The following is a 23,840-nucleotide window of genomic DNA, read 5'->3' on the forward strand; positions in this document are numbered from 1 at the left end:
CACTCTGCTGTTCAGAGAAGAAACAGGCAGGGGCAGGGAAAGTTGGACAATAGGGGTGTTAAAGAAAAGAGGAGAAAGCAGGGTCAGTTTCTTTTTTCTATTATGGTAATACAGTCCTACAGAACATTGTGTGGGTTCTGATCTGATGTTGGCAGACTGATCTGATGGTTTCTGGTGGTTGCTTTCCCTCATCTTGCGCAGTTCTGACCCTCTGTTCATTTCAGGAACGCATGTGACGGTAGAGATACATCCTAGAAATACCACCCCACAGTTACTCAAGAAATTTTCCATGGGAAAAGGTACGTCCCTGTTGTAAGAAAACATCTGTGCCAGCCAAATTATCAGGTGTCAACTGCATTAAAAAGCAGGGTAGAGAGGAGCACATCTGATTACCACATTCTTAAAACTTTTGTCATCTCCACATTTGGATCATGTAAAGGTGATGCACCAAACAACAAGAACCTGTCTTCCACAGACTAAACTGAATATGCACAGTCACAGCAGAATTACTGCAGTCAGACACTTGGACAAACAGTGAAAATCTGTTTCAAGCTTCTTCCTTTCTGACAAAATCCAGTGCATCGTTACACCAGATCAGCTTGCCCCATAGCCAAGGGTGGTGGAGTACGTTGAGACTTCATTAAAAATTAAAGTTATGCCATAAAAAGAAGCATGAAGCCCAATTATTGGATAATCTCCTGCTTCCCAGTGGGCATGTCTACATGTGCATTTATGCTGGCTTAAATTTACTGTGCAGTAAATTACTGCACAATGAGGGGGAATAGGCCAGTGTCTACACGTGCAAGTGTTAAAGCACATTAATGCTGTGTATGGACTGACTTGGAACTAAAGTTAGCCCCAAATCAGTCCACACACGCAGTGTTACTGCACAGTAAGGCATCTACAAATGCATTGCTGTGCAGTAACTAATTGGCATAAATTTGATACCTGCATGATCAGGATAAATTGGTGTAAGTTGCCATATTTCCTGCACAGTACAGGTGTGCATGTGTAGATGCACACCCATACTGCACAGTAATTTTGTTTGTTGTGCAATAAATGCATATGTGTAGATGGGCCAAGTCTTGTGCATAATTCTATTAAGGAAACATTTTATAGTTGGGGGGTGGGGGTGATATTCTCATGATAAAAGTCCTGATGTGCACAGGAAAACTTCCAAATGAATTTGAGGTGGGTTTGAGGCAGTGGAGGAGATTAAAGGGTAGAAAGTGCGGCAAAGTGAGCTGCACATCATGCGTTTTGTCTCTTCCCAGTGTTCTGGGTGAGGATGGAGGTAAAAATGGAACAGCACAAACTGTGATTTTCAAAAGCTCATAACTCATTCACATCCCCTCAGGACTATTTCCATGCCACAGTTAAACCTCCAACTGTCAGCTGTTTTGAAAGCTATTGAAACAAGAGACACAGGATTTTTTTTTCCACAGTAAGATTCTTCAAAACCTTCCTACTTACTAGTCAATTAATGATTTTGAGTTAAATTTCAAAAGTTAGCGCCAGTTAGAAACTGAACACTGGAGATTTTGGTTCAGTAGTTGAAAGTTTCAGAAATCAGATGATTACAAAGGAAATGCCTGTTTCAGCCACCCCCATAAATCACAACATCTGTGTGCAGTTCCTTTCTCCCCTTTCCAGAACTATTGTGTAGTGCAGAACAATGCATGCATTTGGTCCTAGAGGTGCCTATATTTGTCAGTGGATGGTATGATTTTTGTAATCACATCCTATTAAATTTAATCTCTTTTTACACCATGGAAAGTTAGGCGGATGTTACTGATAGCAGAATTTTGCCTCTGGGTGGTAAAGCATTGTGAAATCCTTCAGAGACAAAGCTATGAAAACATAAGGCATAATTACTGCAGTGGTGCCCAAAATAAAACAAAAAGGTGATCCAAGTCCAAAGGAGACACTAAGTGAAAGGGCAGTTTATTTATTCTCATAATGCGAGTAGAATTGAGGGAAGGAAATGGGGTGTCCCAATGCTTTTACTAGAACTTAGAAAACCCAGAGAATCCTGCCTAGAGGGTCTGGCTAGTCCACTTCAGTTACCAAATTTGAGGTCAGGAAGGACATCCCAAGTCAGTCAACATATACAACATTAATGTGCCTTAGTGCATCTACACATGCATTAAGGCGCTTTAGCTATTCATGCCTAAATTTGATACCTGTTTTTGCAGGAAGATATTAGGAAAAAGACTACTTGTGCTCTTAAGGGTATGTCTACATGTGCCAATTTAAGGTGCATTAGCCATTTTTAAGGGGCATTAAGGGTGCGGTTCTACATGTGCGCATCCTTAATGTGCCTTAAACATGGTGATCTGTAGGTCAGATTGACCCAGGCTGCATGTGTGGAGGGGGAGGAGGGTTACCTTTCTCTGGAGCACAGGGCATGTAGACCCATGCCTTTAATGCACCTTAAAAATAACTAATGCACCTTAAATTGACATGTGCAGATGCGCCCTTAAGAGCACAAGTGCACCTGAGGAAAATTCCTATCTCCAGTTATGGCCAACACCCAAAAGATCAGAATACAACCTCCCCTGCCCTCATCCCTGCCACCAGAAGCCAGTAGTGAATTAAAAGGGGGAAAAGTTTCTTCCTGATCCCTACAGGTGACCTGAAGCACAGGATTTCTGGAAATGAGGCATGTTTAATGTATTTGGGCCCTGATCCAACACACCCCTTGCAGGCAAAAGGAAATTTCCTGTTCCTTTTAGTGGACTGGAAAGGGGACTTATGTGCTTGCAAGTGGGGTCAGGCAGAGTGTGAGGGTGCCAGGAAAATGCGGGAAGTTTCCTTCCATGGTACTGTAACTCTTAACTAACTGTGTCTGGGGTTGTTCCAGGAATCCGGAAGCTGCCCAGTCTGACAGGCCAGGACAACAAAGGTGAGAGCACTAATCCTTCCTCAGTACAATATGCCAAGCAGGGGTTTCAGCTTCTCCCACTATAAGTTCTCCTCTTTTGGTATACATGAGGCTACCATGCTACCTCTAGATGATGATAGAACTGTTTGGAGGCCATGGGACTACTCTCCCTCCTGGGCAGATGTTGGCTGTGCTGTGCCAGCTCCTGGAACTTGCAGCTAGTTGCAAGAACAACATCTTTGTGAGGTTTGGGCCTTCCCCCAGCCACCAGATCACATAGCTGATGGCTGTGCTAACCAGAACCCTCTCTCTGCTCATCTGTAGCTCTCTCTGTAAGGTCACTATCTTTTTGTGAAAAGAAAAAGATGTCTCCAGCATCATGTCCAACTGCATGCAGCAGCTCACTTGCCCTCAGCTAGTTCACTGGCTGCTTGAGGCACAAGATACAGTGTTAACCTTCTCATAGCCACTAAGGAACTGGTAACAGTTTTGGGCTGTTCAGCCAAAAGATATTGCAAATGCCTTGACATCTGAGACAGCTGTAGTCAAACTCCACTCCTGCTACTTGCTGGGACAGAGAGAAACAGCAGCTAGTTTGGCACCTGCTAAATCATAGTGTCCCCATGATTCTGGTCCAGTAAAGAAAACAGTTCCCCCATTTTAGGTGCACACCCCAATTTTGGAGGGCTGATTTTGGGAGAAAAGGTGCATGTGGTATGCTAGTAAATATAGTATGGTTATAGAACTGTGTTGCAGGCATTAACAGGAGCTAAGACCTCTCTAAAACGTGTGTACATGCCACCTGCACTTTAGTTTCTGCCATGCAGTAAGCTATTTGGCTGGCTAGGGAGATGAGGTTTGATGTTCCCAGCCTTCAGGGAGGGATACAACTGACTACTTGTAAATAGGCTTTTTGGCACCCACAGAGCCACTGGACTGGTAGGGAAGGGAAGCAAAACTCAGTGAGTAGCCCAGGAGGGGGAAGAGGAACTATCCATCCTCCTCAGCTCTGCCCCAAAGGGTCTGGTGTACGTGGTTGACAGCCCAGCGGTCGCAAATTCAAGGCCGTAGCAGATGCTCTCAGTGCACAGCCTGTCAGATTCTAAACAAATCTGCAAATTCTGCTAAATACCTTGTCACAAAAACATGACAAAGAAAAGGAACATCTGCCCTGAACTGCCTCACCCCTTCTCTTCAGGTGGCTCCTGGCTTCACTAGTTATTATCTATAAACGTGGGGCTGTGATCAGGGGGAAAAACAAGGCTGTATTTCAAATCTTCATTGCAGACCTACCCTATACTCATTTTCCTTTATTTCCTTCCTTCCTTTGTTCCTCCCTTCCTTTCCTTTCTGCTTCTTCCTATCTGTTTACCTTTCACCAACTTTGGCAATTTTCTAGGTTTTCAAGAGAACAAAAATAGCAGACCACGCCTGCCTACTGGAAAAGATCTGCACGGTAACTATCAGCTGTATTATAGCTCTGTCATTAGGATAGCTCAGCATCTTGTCTGAACTGGGTAACCCAGCTGGGGAAACAAATCTGTCATCAAAATAGGACTTTCTGCAATTGCAAAACCTATACTGAAATTCACTGGCACCAAATGAATGGTTTACTGCCTCTCATTGTAAATACATAGTGCTTTCCGTGCTGGATTGTATAGGGTTTGGAGGCAAGACAGTCTTGTGACTGTCACACATGTTTTAGATATTCTCTAGACCCTCTGCAACCTATCTGTGGAAGTCTGCTTTGTAAATGGGTCTCATACATGTTTCTAACTGCCAAGGTAATAGTGTAAGACTACGTGAGTTATTGTGGAGCCTCCATCTGTGGGGAGCCTTTTGCAGCTATAACCTGACAAAGACTAAAACTGATAACCAATTTTATAAAACCATCTAGTTCCCAAAAGGCAAAAAGTAATTTTCAGAGCTGTATAGAGCAGGAACCTCTAAATGTGTAAATCTGCTTTATCTCTCTTTAGGTCAATGTAATAGCCTTTTTCAGTGAAATCCTAGATAAACAAACAAGCCTGTTAAAGAAACAGATGCCACGTGCTTACAGCTGATTTCGGCAGACAGATGCATATTCGGCAGTCAGCAACAGCAGGCAGCTGCTGCCTGTGCACTGACTGGCTGATCGGCTGTCTCTCCCATCACACTGTGAGAAGGCGGCTGAGCAAAGCCGGAGGGAGTCTGAGCAATCCAGGCTCAGAGATTTCTGCTCACATCATTTACCAGTGGGGGCAGAGATTTCTGAAAACAGACATGCTGGCATTAGCTGGATGCATGGCCAATGTGGGAATATGCTGCCACTAGGGTGGAGGAGAGGGGGCTGGTGACTTTCTTAGGTGAAAGAGGGAACGACAAGGGCAGCAGGGTAAGAGGGCTATGTTATGTGAAACAAGGATGGCCAGGGAGCCCAGCTCCCATCACCACCAGCCTAGCAGGCCCCAGAGGGCCTCCCAGGTTTTCAGTGATATTTAAACCTAAGGCAGAGGACAATTGGCCAAGGCCCCTCCACCTTCCAGACTTGGCAGCTGTCACCAGTATACAGCCAGTGACGTGTGGAGTGTTGATTAAATCACAGATGAGATGGGCAGGCCACGTCGCTAGGATGTCAGATGAGCAACTGCCAAAGAAGATCTTCTACGGCAAACTAAAGGAGGGAAAGCGATCACAGGGAGACCAGAAGAAACGTTTCAAGGACTCCAAGTCATCCTTGAAATGCTTCCTGAAGTCTTGGGAAAGTCTCGCTCATGATCGTTCCACCTGGCAAAGCCTTATCCACACTGGAACTACAGTCTATGAGCAGAGGAAAACTGCTGAGGTACAGCAGAAGTGCAAACAGCATAAATCTCGCAATTATCAGCACATCTGCTGTTGATCAAGCAACCCAAAGCAGCACCTCTTGCTCAGTTCTACACACAGTTCAAAATTGGCCTGATCAGCCACTCGTGCTCACAGAAACCATACCAACCAGTGCTGTCACAGTCATCTTTGAATTCAAAGAACGAACAACAACACAGCCAGTGAGGCAGCTACTTCTCTTAGCAGCTGGTCTCTAGCTTGCAGAGAGAAGGGCTCCCCAGCAAGAGACCAACAACGGAACAGCAGTCAGAAGATTTCACATCTTCTTGAACATCAGCATGATGTCAGCTGTTCCCCCAGAGTCTGGGTCATGAGCTGAGCTCCCATCCAAAAGGGGAGTATCATTTGCTCTCACTTGCAGGAGTCAAAACCCGCAGCAAAGGAGCTGTAATAGGAATGACAACAGTCCTGATGTTAGGCAGGTCAGTGCAATGGTTGGCACAGAGAACAGCAGCAGAAGTCCCATCTCCTCATGTGGTCCTGTGCAGAAGTTGCACACACATCAGCTCACAGAAGACACCCTGTTCCTGGGATTAACATCCTACCTGGTCTGGTCACTTGTCTGAGTGAGGTATACTGAGGGCCATCAGTTCTGTCTGTCCATCACTGAATGTCTAGTCCTTTCTGGTGTCTGGTCCACCCAGGAAGGTTGAGGGACCTTCTTCCAGCCCAGACTGAAAGAGCTGTATCTTTCAGTCCAAGTGCTTTACATCGGCGTAAGACATCTTTGAAGCCAATGCACCCACCCAGAGACACAGCCTTACAACTGTATATGGATCCACTGAGAGGCACAGCATTTCATCGAGAGTAGGGACTGATCCTGGGACTGCAGTGGTTCTCCACTCCATCCCCTCGTCTGTCTCTGTGCCACAGCAGCAGCAGTTTGCACTGGTATTCCTGCAGCATTGCCAGCCCTCCCTTTCAGAGTAGTCCCCTGATATTTATTGGCACTTAAGAGTCAGAAAATAAACATTTAAAGTCTAATTATCTTTTTTTTTATTCCCCCTTTCCTCTGGCCTCCCCATGAAATGACAGCCATAAAGCAATATCTGGAGGAATCTCTTAATCCCTGAAAGGCTTCAACACAGCAGAACGCAGGATTCTTGTAGTTTTCACTCTCTACAATGGCCTGCTCTGAAGTGACGAGGAAAAAGAAAAGAGCCTTTTATTAAATATTTGAATGAATTTCAGGAGCAGCCTCCATTCAATAAATGACTCAATTTATGTATGGAAGACGCAATCAGCTCTACATATATACTTAAATATGTATGTAAATACATATACTACAATAACTCATTTAAAAGTATACCAAAACTCATCACATAAATGATGCCAGGCCAGAGTCTTACTGTTTTACTCCCCCTGGGTAGAACCGTACATCCAAATCCCAGAAAGACTAACAAGCGTGACTAGCTTTCCCATAGGAGTAACCTCATTCATTTCACTAGGACTGATTCCTAGTGAAGTTAGCTGAGGAGGGAGCGTATCAGGATCTAAGTCTTGATGAACATGATTTGATCATCTTTAGTGCTTCCATTCTAGGGTTTTCCCCTTTGGACACCTATTGGAAATCATATTGTCACATTTGTTATGCAGTTTATCTAGTGCAAATAACAGAATGGCGTTCCTAACTCAGACCAACTCGTACAGATCTTACTGGCTTAGCTAGGAGGCAGTCTTTGCCATTCAGCAGATAAGGCAGTTACTGATAGACCAAGCATCAACAAGGGCTCTAGGTATATTATGTTCAGTCAGTTTGGTGGCAGACTTAATTCTCCTGTCCTTGTGTTGGGCGTGTTAAAATATCTCTTCCTGCCTGAAGAGATGGCTCCATGTCTGTTTACAGCCTATCCATGGGACAAATCCTCTCTGAAATCTATGCCACTAGATCTGCAGAAATTTGAGAAGCTGGATGCCTATGCCTCAAAGGTAAGTCTCATCTTAACTCTATCTCCCTAGACACTCCTGTTGAGCTTTAGCTACTCCTCGACCCAAGTCACTGGTAGAAAATCATGTGTAGCATAAAGAGAGAAGTATGTCCTTCATTCAGAATTATACATTAAGTACTTTTGGACAAGCACTCCTAAAAGTATACTGAAAATACTCTTTCATAGTCATCTCAGCTGGGGACAGACCCCACTCCAGAAAAAAATACTAGGTGTTCTCAGAGTGGTTTTATGGCTTTGTTTTCTAGTAATAATATAACCCACGTGAAACCTCATCAGGTATAGTATGTTTCTGTGTTGCAGGGAGGTGGGAGGGAAGGAGGTATTGCAGTGGCAAGATAGTTTTGGATCTCCAAATAGACACTGAGCAATGAGCTATGTAGGGATGGTGTGTGTGTGTACATAGCAATATATGTCTAAAAAGAAAATGCAGTCTGTGAAGTAGAGGGTAAAAGTAAACTCATTAATAATTTCACCCTTTGACTGGTTGGTGGGAAAGTCTACCCAGTGATGAAAAGTCAGTTTCTGTAAATAATTAATTTTTCAGTTCACTGGCTGAACAAAAAGAATTGGGGGAAAATGGGTTTACACAAAACATTTTTTCTGTTTTTTTGGCAAAGCAAAAAAAAAAAGTCAGGGCCAAATGAAATGGCTTGTTCAATCTGAAATGAAATGTTTCATGTAGTTTTCGGGAGGGTTTAACATTAATTTATAGCATTTCTTTACAACAAATGCATGTCATTTCAAACTAGAAAAGCTGAAAATTTCATTTTTAAAATGTCAAATGAAAACATTGATTTTTGCCAAAATTTGGTTTTGTTTTTTTCCCCACCAAAACAGTTCACCACAACCACCTAACATTGCAAATAGTTTTGAACCCCCTCCCTCTGACTCTGAAACTGCATTTTTGGGTGAATAATCTATTTACTAAAATATTCCCTCAACTCTCATGAATGTTTATCTTTGGCACAAGGGCTCAACATGTCTGGCCTACAATCATGCTAGGTTAGGTAGTCTCTAGGACAAATTTGGGTTATGACTGTTAATGCCTTTGAGGGAAGAAAACTCCCAGTTAGGCAAGACACTGAGCAGACTTAAAGGGCAGTTGTTACTTTTTAGGTGTTAGTCTTGCACAGCAAGTACTGTACAAAAATGACAGGTGGTCCTGCCAGGCACAGACAAAAAAAAGGGTCCTTCTGACTAGGAGGAAAGCAGAAGAAAGGAAGGGAGACAATCAACCCTGTATCATTTCTGACCCATTTACTCCTTGCCAAACAGGTAAGCGTCAAGAGCAGCATAGAGGAACTGGTGAGAACTCTGCTTCAGCAAGCCCGAACTGATCTGGAGAAGGTCAGAGCTGTGTGGATGTGGATATGCCATCACATAGGTAAGCCGAGATCTCTGGCTGCCACAACACCTGCAGAGAAAGCTGCTGCTGTCACACTCATCATATTGTGCATGCAGATAGCTTTAGCTCCTTTGGGAAGGTTTGCAGTGGGGATGAAGGCAGGGAGGAGAGGAGCTTCACATAGATTCTTGAAAAATAAGTCTACTGTCAGCATGGAGAAATGTTTTTATAGGTTACCTTGCCATCTACATTTCTGCGATTCCTCTCCTGGCCCTGCCAGTTATTGCAAGGCTTGTGTGTACATGATTTCTGTCTATATGATGAGTCTGCTTTTCCTGCCTGATTTATTCAGCAGTGTCACAGCACAAGTCACTACACAAAAGAAACTGCAGCATCAATAATGCCAAGCTGCAACAGCACTACCCATTCAGCTGTGACTTCAGATGTAGCCAACAGTAGAGGTAGGAGTTTTGTCCCTGCTGCTGACCTGAATCTCTGCTTGTCTCACATGACTGGTGCCTCATTGCAACTTGAGCTGTCGCCTCTTGCCATTGTTTTGTGGGGCTTTTTGATGGTTACATCCAGAACAACCTAGATAAAATGGTCCTTGGCCTCCTTTGTTATAGCAGGAGGCCTGCCTGGCTTGGCATTCTCTTGGCTGCTTGTGGGTCCCCCCAGTCCTCCACCTGCTCCTCATGGAAAGTAAAGTCTTGGTTCCCCAGTTTATTAGGTGTCGTGCTGGTCTGTCTAGTTCCTGGAACCCTGTATTGCAGTGGTCCAACACTGCCAAGTAATCTCCTCCCTGTCTGGTTTGTCCTTCTCACTAGTCCCTAAGCCACCTTTACTGCCAACACTGCCTTCCAGTTGCTTTGTGATCAGTCAGGGAAAGGTTCTTCTGCTCAGATTCCCATTCGACACCAAATTGTTTGAATTCAGCTGCTGTGTAGTGTGGCCCATTGTCTGAGCATAGTGCATCGTGTAAGCCAGACCTTACCAAATGCACCTTCAGTTTTCTGATCAGTTCTCACCCGTGTATCCTCCAGATACAGTGCCTCCCAGAAACCTGGGGCAGTAATCTCCTGGGACTATCTAGTTCTTGCCATTGCAATGAAGTGATCGGTCCTGTGCTTTTCCCACGATTGGGGCTGGGATTCCTTGAGGTTATACAATCTTGCTCTGTTGGTGACAGGGAGATTCTTACTTTGTACACTATTCCATTTGCACTAACAGCTACTAACTTATGCCTGGTCAGTAGATTTACTCTCTGGTTTATCTTATCCCAGAATCAAAGCACATATCTGTCTCATGATGGCAGACCCTAATTATGCTAGGATGGTTTCACTCCCCTTGAAGTACAATCCCATCTTGTGTACACACCTTATCCTGTCCACAAGTGACCCTGTAACCCAGCCCACATCAGAGTCATATGAATCATTTTACTGCCTGCAGAACCTGGTGCTCTTCGGTCCTTTGAAGGACTACCTAGAGTCTTCCAGTGAAGACGCAAGTATATTGTAGCATGTTGATGGACTCTGTGTCTCCTGTCCCACAGACCTGTCTGTGACGTAGCCTGGAAGGTGCATCCCACTCAGCATATCTGTATCAGGCTCTGCAGCATGTGCTGGGAAGGGCGCCTCCTTGTAGATACTCTCATCCCACCCCTCCTGCTCCAGTCTCACTCCAGGGATCACTCTGTCCTCCCTTGCCACATCTTTGCTCTTGTTATAACTCTGGGAGGTTGTCTCCAGAGATCCAGAATGATGACCCTTGGGTGCCCTGCCCCACACCATCTCTCGGGCCCTGAGAGCCTTGTCCCAGTTTATAGGGCCTCTGGCAGTCTACCTGTTCAACAATTCAACCCCTCTGTAGGGCATCTTCAGCACTCCCATGTCTCCCCTTCAGACACTCCCACACCTCACAGCCTAGACAGCAACATAAAGCAAACGCAACCAAGTGCAGCTGAGTGCCTTTCCCTAGGCTCTCCCCAGGCTTCTACTCAGTGCGGCTGCTTCTCCCAGCTTGGGCCCTCCTGGGCCAACTCACAGCTCCCCCAGTGTCTCATGTTGCTTTTCTACTCAGCACAGGGAGCAACTTCAGCTAGCACAGCCAGGGTTTGTCTCCAGTTTTCCATGTTGCTTAGCAGGCTACAGGTGTCTTCACTTCGCTCAGCAAGCCATTACTTAATTACTTGCCATCTGCTTATAACGTGGGGCTTGCAGCTTGGTAAGTCTACTGCCCAGCCCTTTTCTCAGTAACAGGGTTTGATGCATTAGTTTCTGCTAATACTAGGAGCTTCCCTGAACACTCATTTATCCTCATCTCATAGAGGTCAACTCTCCATTACATGCACTGCAGTCACTTGGGTGCATTCAGCAGTGCTTCTTCATGATTCCTTCACATGTACCTCGGGCAGAAGAAATCCTTCTAGTCCAAGGAACACAGCCAGCAGCCCATCCTACCTACCCTCATTTCTTTCCCATGCCTACTAGGGCTCTACCAGCAAGTACTCTGGGCTAATGACCTTTACACCATTGCTATTCCTAGGCCTCCTTTTGAGCTCAGGCATTGTTGCTCTAGCTGCTTCATGGGGCTTTAATTAGGACAGATGCCTCACTGACCATTTTTGTTTCCTATTCTGAATGCTTGTGTTTGGGTCTCTGACTGTTCCCACACTGCTTCCTGGTATATTAACTACATTGAAGGCTCAAAGCTTCTGATAGGTGTGTGCAGAATCTGTGAAGACAGATGACCATCCATATAAATCATTGGATCATTTACACTCTTTATTCTAGACATTTCCTTAATGGCTCTCAGTTCCTCCAGTCTTTTCAGAACCCCTCCCAAGTCAACAGGTCTCCAGTACAGTGGATCTAACTTCTCAGTTCAGCTCATCGGATATCAGCTTCATTTTTCATTCCCTGCAACTGCTTGAGTGCCTGCACTCATGACACCTTTGGGTGTAACCCACTCTTTCAACAGAGAAAACAGGGAATGGACACATGACACATAGCCCTTTATTAGTATAACTGACTAGAATCCAGTGTAAAGTTGGCCTGGGAAAGATCAGGGATGTATCTCTGTAAGGACCTTGTCAGACCTTAAGCTGTAAGCCAAACAAATATTAATCAGTTTAGTGCTGTTTGACTTAGAGAAGCAGTCATATATTAAAGCAAAAAACCTGCTCTGATTGCCCCTCACCTGCTCAGCTGTGACATGCCACGAAAGGCTTGCTGAGCAGAGGCAGAACTAGGAGAAGGACAGGCTTTCTGCTCCTTCAAGGAAGAGCTAGTACTGCAGCCTCAGCTCCTGGAAGCCACGGTACCTCCTACCACTGCTCTGACCAGCTCTCCTGCTGGGAGCAAAGCCAGCCAGGTCTGAGCAGGGGGCTGAGAAGAACTGCACCACTCAGACCCAGCTCTGCTCAGCCAGCCAAGTCCAAGAAATGCAGTTCCCTCTCCCGCTTAGACCAAGCTGGGTCTGCTCCCACCAGAAGTGGAGCCAGTTGGAGGAAGCAGCAGTGGGAAGCTATAGGCCTACTGCCTCCTGCAAGGCTGGAGAACTTCAACTTGGGCAGAAAACCTGCAGAGTGGCCACAAGTTAATAAAACAGAAGCAAACTGGGGAGCCAGGATTTTATTTTTAAGAAAAAAAATTTTTTTTAATTGATTTCATGGACAGTTGCAGATTTTCAGTTTTTGTGAAATCACAAATTAAGTAGGTCCCTAGTGATGGACAGTGGCTTCTTTTGAACTCTGTTCAGTGGTTTTTGATGCACGCAGATTTTCCATTTAATTGAAGATCTTCCCCTTGTTGCCAGGTTGCTGACCAACTCTGTGCTAGTGTCAGTAAATGCAGTGATGTCTTTTCTTTGCAGAATTGCCAGTTCCTTCTCAGTGGCCCCACTAGGGCTAATGAAATCTTGTGTTTCAGTTATCTTATGGGCTTCAGAGAGGGTTTGTTTCTAACTTCAGCTTGCCCTCTAGCTGCCCCCTACTTGAAAAATCTGTCTCTTTGAATGTCAGACAGCACCCAAGTGATTGTTCTCTCTCCTCTCTAACATTGAGGACATTGTAGTGTTATACTGAAAAAAAATCCATAGCTTGCACTGTCCAACAAAGGATGGTACGTCCGTGGGTCAACACCTACAAGCTCCCTGCAACAGTGGTCTTGTTTTGCAGGTTTCTTATTGACCGCCTGTAGTTGCTCACTAGCCTCAGAAAGCTATTACCATAAATTGCCAGTGTTTGGTCACATTACTCCAAGTTAATGTTGCTGCTTATCAGGGTTGCTGGAATTACATTGCAGCTGGCTCTGCAATCCATCAGGAATCGATTCAGGCATTGATCTCATAGAATGGTTGCAAGTATGGCAGCTGAATTGAGTGGCAGCTTTCTTCTGTGGTGCTTGTGCACTGAAAGCATTTGTATGCTTCTGAAAACATCCTCCTCTTTGCTGGCCCTCTCTTCATCCTGCTGCTTTCTTTTCCTGAGTTAGCTGCAGCCCTGGGATTTGAAGTGCTCCCGTTTCTTGCCCCCCTTGTACTGTTGCCCGTAGGCTGGGCCCTTTTTTGCTGCATTTTTTGTGAGGCTTTCCATGCGATTCCATTAAACCAGGATGCTCCCAGGTTAGTTGGTGGGGCCTAATCTTGACTGGGCTCTGTTAGCTTGATAGTACTGTGCTTGTTGTATGCTAGCATCTTATTGTTTTACTCCTTTCCCTGAACAGTTCAGTTGCCTTTCCAATTGGGATACATTTCTCTGGGGTTAGCACTGCTTCTCTTAACAGTTTTTCCTGTAAGCTAGAATCAAATGTCTTCTAAACATTCCTGTCTCTAATTAACTAATCTAATGTTTCCAAAGTGATATGTAAACAGCAAAGTTGTCAGATCTGTAATAATCTATTCCCTCTTGTTCTTTGGTTTTGGGTAAAGAACAATTTCTCTCTAAAGTGTTCTGCTGTGTGGAGTCGCAGCACTCATCAAATACCTTTATAGTGGTTTCAGGCATTATTCCCAGCAAGTCTCACTCACTCCTCATCCTGTCTCCCCAGTGTGATGGTAAAAAAGTTTTATCTTTATTTTCTCATTTTCATCCCCAACAGTTAGCTCTGTATGTAGCCTCATTTCTTACATCCACTGCTTCCATGCTTCTGCCAGGTTATAGACTAGAAATCCAGCTTTCACACTCATCTGAGTCCTTCCAAGCTGCTTGTCCACTCTGCTTGAGGTGTTGCTTTAATTTCTGGTTATCAGCCTTTCTTCCTTCCTGTGGGTTTCACTAGACTGACCACTGCCACCACACTTGTAAAACTAAACCAGATATTTAAAAGGACTCTTCCCAGAGATTCAACCACTACAACTCACCTTCTGGCACATGCAAACAGATCAACCTCCTGCCACCTCCTCCAAATTCTTCATTTCTGGAACCTGTGCATCTTCTTCCTGGTTTCAAGCTATTTGCTACAACTTGGACCCCTCAAAATCCTTGCTTGAAATCATTCACTTTCCTAAAATGTGACATTGCTTGTTTTTCCCCTCTGTTTTTGATGTTTTAGGAGAAAACTTTGTGACCCCAAAGCACATGTAAGCTGCTAAAGGATCAAACTCCAGCCTAAAATACAGATTTGTTCTTCCCACTGGCTCTTTGCGGGACTCTCCTCTCCCCACCATAGTTGGAGGAGTTCTCACCCTCTACTCCTAACCTTTGCATCTGTCTGTCAGTCTCTCTTCTGCCTCTCACTTCCTTGTGTACAGTGCTTTCTGCCATTGCTAAGTCATCCTCCTGCTCCCCCCCACGCTCCACATAGACCCTTAACAGGATATCTATTGCTTTTTTACAGCACATATCCTAACAGCATCCCATATAGCTCTCCAGACCACTGAGTGGGCATGGCTTCAATCTCATTGAAAACTGTGGGAGGTGGCAGGCATCTGCATTAGGAGCTTCAGCTCCACTGGCAGTGATGGGAGATGGCAGCTATTTTGAATTAGGGAAAATTGAATGTTGGCAGCTTTTAATCATATTTTCATGTGGCAAGTGGAAAAAAAATCCCCAAATCACTAGAATAAAATTGCAAGAGTTGGCAACACTGCATCTGCTGAACTGGAAACTAGCTCAGTGCAGCACATCTTCATAGCTAAACAATCAAACAATCAGAGCTTGTCTACTACAGATGGGTCTTTCAGGAGCGCTGGCTTTGCTGCTCCTCCTGAAGTTAGTGAAAGTTCTAGCAGCGACTGCAGTGAGAGCGGAGTTAGGCCAACGCCAAGTACTTGTGAAAGTCTTGCTCTGAAATGAAAAGCACAAGAGGGAATAGATACTTAGATTACAGAGCTGACAACTCTTCTGCTCACATATAACTTTGGAGACTTTAGATTCCCTAATTAGAGACGGGCTTGTTTATGAGAGGCATGGTTCCAACTTACAGGAGAAATTGTTGAGAAACGGAGCTAACCCGAGGGAAATGTCTCCAAGAAGAAAGGGCAGCTAAACAGTCCAGGGAAAGGAAAGGAAAAAAACAAAACAAAAAAACAAAGACAGATGCTGGTGCAGAATGAGTACAACAGGGTCAACCTTGCTTATTTTTAAAGTAAAGCATTTCACAGTCTTCCTAACAGTGTATTCCAATGTGCTTAATTCACTGCAGTTAATGTCAATGCACTTAATTCATTCTTAATTCAGACAGCTGTGTCAATTGACATGTGTCTGTTTCTACCTGGCTATGCCAATTAAGTTGGAAAGGATGGAGACAGAATAGCTCTATTCCACCAGACTCTATCCTCCTAGATGCGATTGTCTCTCCAAGACAGAATATACCAGACATTAAACACATTCTGAGCACATCTACACAAGATGCTAAATGAGCAATAGATTAGTTCTACTGCACATCAGCGCGTCACAGCAAAAGCTGTGCTAATACACTAACGCGCAGTAGAATTAGCCTACTGTGCATTAGCATCACTTAAAAAGATGTGTGCTGGCACTGCTGCACATAATACCTGTTATTACAGGTACTAAACTTAATGTGCCATAACTACAGTGCATTAATGAATGATATGCCTGCTGTAATGTGGTAAAAAGATGGGCTGGGAGGAAATGGGTTATAAGACATTTAATTAGTGTCTGAGTTGAAAGACTCAGGGTGGAGCACTCTAGATATGTCCTGGTAATCAGAGATCCCATCAGGATCATCAGTATTACCTGGGAACCTATTTATCTCCCTTCAGGCTCCCAGTATCTACTGATGCGTTATGTGTATTGACTGTTCCTACCATGTTGCTTCCCAGCTGTATTTCCACTCCTCCCTAGGCGTATGCACTGGAGACCAGCCTGTTTGACTTCTTATTTGCAAAAGGCAGGGTAGATTTGCAATTTTTTATTTATTCTATTTTTTTTATTTAACCTTTTTATTTGCATGCAGTGGATAAAGATCAGGAACAAGCCATTCAAATGGGCATGGAGTTCCTTTCTGGGAACTTTGAGTTGGTACATTTCACTCCTCTAAGAGGAGTCCCAGCAATCCAAGGTCATAAACTATTTCATGCTTTTGACCACATTTTAAAGAGGCCGCATCTCCTCTGCTATCCATGACCTCCTAGTCCATCTCCCTTCCCACTGCAGACTGGACTATCTCCCATCCTGTCTATGATTCATACCAGCCCTGTAGCAGGTCCCTCAAGCAGTAGCTTTTACAAAAGTGTTGCATGCATTATAGCTAGGGGAAATAAGGAGCCAGTACCACATGACCAGCTAGTTCCCTGTATCCTATCAGGAAGTTGCTTCATTGATCCCCAATGATCCACTGGAAACCACTGCTCTGTAGCCTGCTTTTCTCACGCCCCAAGGAACTGACTCGAAGGCATCTATATATTAACAGAACCTTTGAGATGAAAGGCAGACAGTTTCAGCACTTCATCAAAGAGTACAGACTCCTTTTCTCCCGAACAGCATTAAAGGCAGGATGAATCAGCTGATGCAGCACTCCTTCGAGCTTTGTCAGAAAAAAATATGTTCATATTTTAAAAAGGGTTATGGACATGGTCAAGGTTGCTGGGTATGTAAATTAACCTACTCAAACCACTTCCTCAAGCTCTGCTTGAAGGAATCCTGCTGTGTTCCTTCTTTGCATTTATTTTGAAAATTACAGTTTCCCCCAACACAAACTCTGAACTCCCTACCCACACCGATAACATTCTCTACTCACATTGATATGCAACTCATTCAAATGAAACTGCAATGCAGTTTTTATGGATTAAATATTTTAAAGGCTTTTTCTGCCTGTAATGTATTATATTTAAAGAGAAAGGCAAAACAGACTTTGTTTTCCCTGAATAATGTGGCTCACCATTTCTCCAATAAGTGGCTCTAAATTTTACCATAATGGGCCACGATCCTTCAACTGTATCTTTATGGAGATGGATCCTTGAGGAGATATAATGACTGCACAGAAAGAAAGATCTGAAGAATCAGAGCCTAGAAGATATGAACAAATCTACTACAAGGAAAAAGGGAATGGGGCTTTACTGTGTACCAGTTAGTGAGTGGTATCTGCTTCTGTACATAATCTTACCCTTTGGTTAAGTGGCAACTGAACTGTGATAACTTACTCCTCTTTCACTGAGGGCTAAGGTAACGTGAGTTAGCTTCCACCTGCTGAGGATAAGAATGCATTCATATGCAGTTACTTTTGGATTATTTGACACACAGTAAAGCTCCCCTGCCTTTTAAGCTGCAGTGAACTGTTTCTGTGTCCATAGCTGCAGTCCCTTAGGAGATGCAGCCACATGAAACTAGAGACCCTAAAATAGAAATCTACAGAGGAAACATTTTGATGCAGCTTCTACTACAGATCATTTCTCTTTGTGTTTATGAAGATGAAAATAACACAAACATTGCTTCTGCTTGCTGATCACTGTGCCCCAGGCTTTTAGATGAACTTTAGTGTATCTTCATTCCTGCAGAATATGACGTAGTGGAATACCATAATAAAAGCCAGCGGTCCAGTAAACCAATGGATGTGCTTCAGACGGGGAAGAGCATTTGCGAGGGATATGCCGGGCTCTTTGAACAGATGTGCAGGTAAATTAAGATCAGAAACATTCAATGCCAGGGAGAGTGAATGGTAATTGTCATCTCTGTGCCTATTCTGTCTCCCTTTACATTGACTAATATGACTTTAAGCAGGACTTGAAAAACTTTAGCTTTCAAACCATGCTGTGGAATAACAGTGAGTCCTAGAAAGGTCAATTTTGCTTTTCCCCTCCCCCCACCCCCCAGCATAATTTACTTTGTGCCATCTGCTGAGCTTCGCGTTGCATTAACATAATGGTAGATGAATGTACGGGGATAATTTGGTTAGAAGAGTCTGTGGTTTTTTCTTTGAGTATCTCTGTATCTGAAGGTTAAACAAATGGCAAGGCTGGAACGCTGAAGAACATCAGTGCAACCAGCTCACACGTTAGAGGCAGTTGTATAATTATGGAAGCATCAGCATGAGCCTTTCCAAAATTCTCTGTAAATACCCTCACATCTCAGCTAGAAGGACTGCAGTATCTAGCTCTTATCTAGCACTTTCCATCAGTAGATCCCTAGGGACTTTGCAAAGGAGCTACTATTTATAGACCAAATTCCATCCACCTTCTGCATGCAAGTAGCTTGTTGACACAGGTGAGAAGGATTTGTCCCCTAAAGCAGTGGTCTCCAAAGGGGGTGCACAAGACGATCCATTGGAGTGCAAGAAAAAATATTAGAACTTCTATTAATATAAATATACATATATTGGCGGTGCGTGCTCAAAACTTTTTTACTGATAGGGGTGTGTGATCGAAAGTTTGGAGACCACTGCCCTAAAGGACCAAGTGTAGGCTTTGACAAACCATTGTAAATGCTGTTTTTGTACAAGGAGACTCCTTTCTTAGCGGAAAACGCACTCTGCTTTGAGTCTAAGAAAAGCGATTAGTGCAAAAGATGAGGGGGGAGCAGGGCCTTCCTTCTCCTCTGTGAAGTTTGTGACTTAGTTTTAAGATTAAGATAAAGATGCATCACAAAAGTAGACACAGTAATTGTTTTTTGGGGACTCTGCCGGGTGGAAATAGTGTCATGTTTAGGTGCTTACATGAAGTTAGGTATCTAATCTATGGAACAGGTTTTTGTCCAAAGCCTTTTAGGGCAGGTGTAGTGCAAGTTACTTCACTATAGCAGATTTGCTAGTAAAACCACCAATAACTGTCTATCACTTGCCTCACTTGCATATAACCATTTGGTTAAATATAAAAAATACATGATGCTGGAAGAAGTAGGAACAGGAAGATGGAGCTTGATAAATTTGTAACTGGGATTATGTGATGGGAGTTGCTTGTGATAGCTGGAAACTGGATCAAGTGACCCAGGAAAGCCCTATCCCCTGTGTTCCTCTAATACAAAATTAATTTTGCCTTTAGCTGAAAGATGGGCCTAAGTTACCCTTTACAAAATGGAGCCCATTCCAGTTGTTTGAAACAGTGGTCTCCAATATACAAGTGGGCTGCAAAACATCAGTTATTAATTGAAAGGTGTCAATAAATCACTGAAACCTCTCTCCACTCCCAGAATGCTTGGAAATATGCGTGCCCAACTTCTCTCCCAACTGTAAAGTTGTCCCAATAAAAGGTATCACAAAAGAAAAAAACATATATCTTAAAACAGTGGTCACCAACCAGCAGATCTCCGTCTACTGGTAGACCTTGGAGCCTCTTGGAGTCAATCCAAGGCTGGGGGCTGAGTGCCCGCATGCATGCACACATGTGCCCCAGCCCAGCAGGTCAGTCCATGGGGGAGGGAAGGGGCAGGGGTAGATCGAGGCCCCCACAATGAAGGAGAGTACCGCAGAGGCAGAAGCAGGGCTAAGTTGAGTGGGGCCCTGGCCAGGTGGGACTTACCAGCTGGGGAGGTGCACCCCCAAATAATTTTTTCTCAATCTACACCCCTCCTCCCCTCCTCACAGACTTACCTGCTGTGAGGAGAGGAGGAGTGGCAGCAGTACACAGTAGATCTTGGGTTGCTGTTAAATGCCAAAAGTGATCTCCTACTTAAAAAGGTTGGACACCACTGTCTTAAAATATACATTGATAATTTAAATCTTCAGTGGTAGAAAAAAGGGACTTTAAAAAAAAAGTGTGAAATGTGAATGTGGAGAATGAGTCTAGCCAACTTTACAGTATCCCATGACACTAGACTGCGTACTTTAAAGCAAATAATAAAATTAAGAAACAATGATTATCCAGTATAATTTTATAATTGCATTTGTTATTATATTTGAAATAACCACCAATTAGAGAAACATACTGCAAAAAAAAAAAAAAAAAAAACAAAAAAAAAAAAAAAAAAAACAAAAAAAAAAAAAAAAAAAACAAAAAAAAAAAAAAAAAAAAAAAATCAATGCCCATTTTGTTCATTAAAAAAGAATCTATCCAAGAATCTGTTTGAGATTCACACATTCAGATCAGCTTTTCTTCCTGAATAAAGGCTATCACCTTCCTCGACTGCAGGTTGATTACTCATTTTATGATTCAGCAAACTCCCAGGGTAGCCAGTCTTTTGTTTTTATCAAATATTAACTGAATATTGACCCTGCGGACTCTCCTCCTCACAAACTGTAATATAGTTCCTCTGTTTCTGCCATCAAAGACAATTCTATTTTGCAAGAGGCTCTTCATTGCCTTTTCTGAACCCACTACATGCAATCCAAGATGTTTGTATGAAGACAGTACAGAAAGAACAGATTCCCCAATTTTAGAACTTTTCCAGGGCCGACATTTTAAAAAGTGATGCCTTAAAATTACGCTTCTTAGTGCTACATTGAGGCAACACGAGCACCCCACAACTCCTGTAGAAATCAGTGGTTGACACCAACTGACACCCTATCATTTGAGTGAGGACAGTGGTTCTTGGCATAAATGGTGGGAAGTCATTTTAAACTCTGCTCAAAGAGACAGACCTATAATTGACCAGTTGAGAGTCCCATAGCTGGGGAAGGTAGAGCATTTTTGGAGGCTACTACTAAGATGCCAAACCTAAAATGCCAATTTTCAATGGTTAGACATATTCAAAATGAACTTAAAAATAGATTTCAGCAATATTTACCACCGATTTGGTTTCCCAGGTTGGTGCCAATGAACTCTAAGAGGTTGCTAGCAGCAGAGAAGGGGCTGTAAACCGCTCAGCACAGACCCAGGCAAAAAAGAAACTGACTGGAAATGGCTAGTGTGAATACTCAGACTGGCTGGCATTTCAGAGGGCTCAATATAGGCATTTGAAGCAAAGTTGCCTGTAGTTTCTAATGCATCTTTAACTGTCAAGGTTGTTTTTATTCAGATATCCTGGGAAAGAGCATACATTGATACCCAACTGGCCTTCTCCCCCTGCTGCCTATCTGACCACATCTGCTTTTTGCCTCTTCTATATTCAATAACTCTTATCCTTTTACTCTCCCAAATGGAGCTTCAGTCCTTCTACCCCACGTCATGAATATTTTTGTTGCCTTTTTCTTTAACATACCCATTCCTTTTCCTTTCCTTTCCTTTCTTGGGCCCAGAATGAAAGGAAAAGATAAGCAGTTGAGTTACACAATGGCACTAACATATTGCATTGTATTGTAACATCTCTGTTTAACACAGACCAACATCTTGCCAACTTTTAATCATCTCAGTGCACTGAGCAGAAGTTTCCACTGAAATGCTAGTGTCAGTTTAAATTGCTTCTTCCAGTCCCCATTACCTCATCCTTCATATCATCATCTGCCATCATGTTGTCCAATCTACTGACTTTGTTAATTGTTACTGGAGCTCCTCACTAGTCCTAGCTAATCTAAGTGATCTGTATAAACTCGTTTAATTGAAGGATGAAAGAGAGCTGGCTACTTGCTCAGTCTCCCTGCCAATACAGGATTCTTTCTACAGTTATGCAATTACAGTTTTGTTAAATGGTTTTCTTATAAAGGCATTTCTATCACTTCCCTTGGGAGACCCAAGCACATTCTAGTATATCTCTCCATTGAAACAGTTTACTAATAGTCTTCCAACATGTGTGTGGGCCTGGCAAAGAAAGGTAGGACTTGACTTTTGATACTTTGTTTCAAAGGCTGGGATTTTTAAAAGGTATCACAGGAACTATAGACCCAACTCCTCATAAATTAGTGGGAGTTACATGCCTAGCTCTCATCCAGTCCATTTTAAAATCCTAGCATCAGTCTTCCTTGAAGTCATGGGTGGGAAAATACGGCCTGCGGGCTGCATGTGGCCCACCAGGGCATTCGATCTGGCCCGCAGGGCCCCTAAAAAATTTAGAAAATAGATATTTATCTGTGCCCCTGGCTGCCTGTCATGTGGCCCTCAATGGCTTGCCAAAACTCAGTAAGCGGACCTCCACCTGAAATAATTGCCCATCCCCGCACTAAGCCAACCCGTGATCTCAGTCACACCAGCATAAAATCTTGTTACCTCCAATTCCCGTCAATGGTATTCCTTGAGGTTTACTGCCCTGTTCCACAGGAAAATGTGACTTATGCAGAGTTCAGGGCTGGCAGAGACCGAGTTACCTTGTAAGATATGCTGCACGGAGCAATAGACTATTCAGTGCAAGTCTCGGTACAGTCTTGCCCAGCCTGTCTTTCCACACCTCCAATTACAGGCCATCTCTCACAAACTCCATATCACATGTTGACACTGGCTTAAGTAATGTTTCCTCATACGTAATTTAACTTTCTTTAAGAACATACTCATCTCATTATTTCCCAGATAACACATAGTTTCTGACCTTTAACAGAACAGCTTATACAGCGATATCTTATCCTAGTCCACCATCCCCCTCAGTCTCTCTCCTCTTCAGGCTATGTAGCTTGATCTCCTACAGTAGTTCCAAATCATTGTACTCTTGTCTTGGTGTCGCTGCAGTTGCAATCCCTTGATCCTTCCCTAATTTTACAATATTTTTTTCTGAAAGGGCCTAATGCAAAGTTACTGAAGTTCTGAAGCAAGAATCATTTTTCAATCTTGCAATAAGGCCACTAATAAGAACACCGTGACTGCCCATAATAATCCACAGGCATGAGTATACAGCCACAGCAAAATGGGAGCCTAGGGCTGCATGACAAGGGCTCACTGGTGTTATGGTTATACAAATACGGCAAAAAAATCTTTTCAGAATAAGGGCAAAAGTCCAGATTGGCTTCTTAGGCACCATCTAGACTTCAGTATGCCAGGAAGAGAGAGATCCTAAGTTCTAGGCGCTTCTTAGCTTGAAAGGATTCACACACATCCCAGGGGAGTGCCGTAACAAGAAGTCTAGATAGTCTAGAAAGGCTACATATGGAAACTCCTTTCCCCCCACCTCCATGCTTACCCTTCTTGTTGAAAGCTGTGCCACTGTGCAATAAGGAGTGCAAAAGTCATGGGACCAGAAGGAGTAAGCAATAGCACTAGCCTGTCTACTAATGAATAGGGCACTGACCTGAGGGATTGGGCCCCCTAAGTGTGCTTCACCTCAGGCCAAGGAAGTCCCAGTATGCAAGTGTCCCACTTCCTGGGCAAGTTCCTGGGCAAGTTCTCTAACCATTAGGCCCTGTTACCTAAAAGATGGGTGGTGACATTCCCACTTACTTCCCACAGCATGTTCTTGAGTGGAGGTGACTAGTTTTGCACTGAACTGAACATTATGGGGGTCCAGCAGTTATGCAGAGAGTATGCCACAGGATTAGATTCCTCCAGGGCCCTGACAGAGTTTAGGTGGGAGTTGGGATCCTGGGGGGGGTGGAGTGTGTGTGTG

The 23,840-nt window shown here is 43.7% G+C and overlaps 1 protein-coding gene across 1 annotated transcript in view; it reads left to right on the plus strand.

Moving 5' to 3' along the window:
- Positions 1–23,840, plus strand: part of KY (kyphoscoliosis peptidase) — a 43,118-nt gene that overhangs the window by 11,507 nt on the left and 7,771 nt on the right. The window contains exons 4-9 of the mRNA XM_019512894.1: positions 225–299; positions 2,864–2,905; positions 4,284–4,340; positions 7,596–7,678; positions 8,974–9,082; positions 18,002–18,119. Coding sequence (XP_019368439.1) covers positions 225–299; positions 2,864–2,905; positions 4,284–4,340; positions 7,596–7,678; positions 8,974–9,082; positions 18,002–18,119 — 484 coding nt within the window. The remainder of the gene's footprint in view (positions 1–224; positions 300–2,863; positions 2,906–4,283; positions 4,341–7,595; positions 7,679–8,973; positions 9,083–18,001; positions 18,120–23,840) is intronic.

The sequence above is a fragment of the Gavialis gangeticus genome, unplaced genomic scaffold, assembly GCF_001723915.1.
Source record: "Gavialis gangeticus isolate Ggan-Ray unplaced genomic scaffold, GavGan_comp1, whole genome shotgun sequence".
Lineage (NCBI taxonomy): Eukaryota > Metazoa > Chordata > Crocodylia > Gavialidae > Gavialis > Gavialis gangeticus.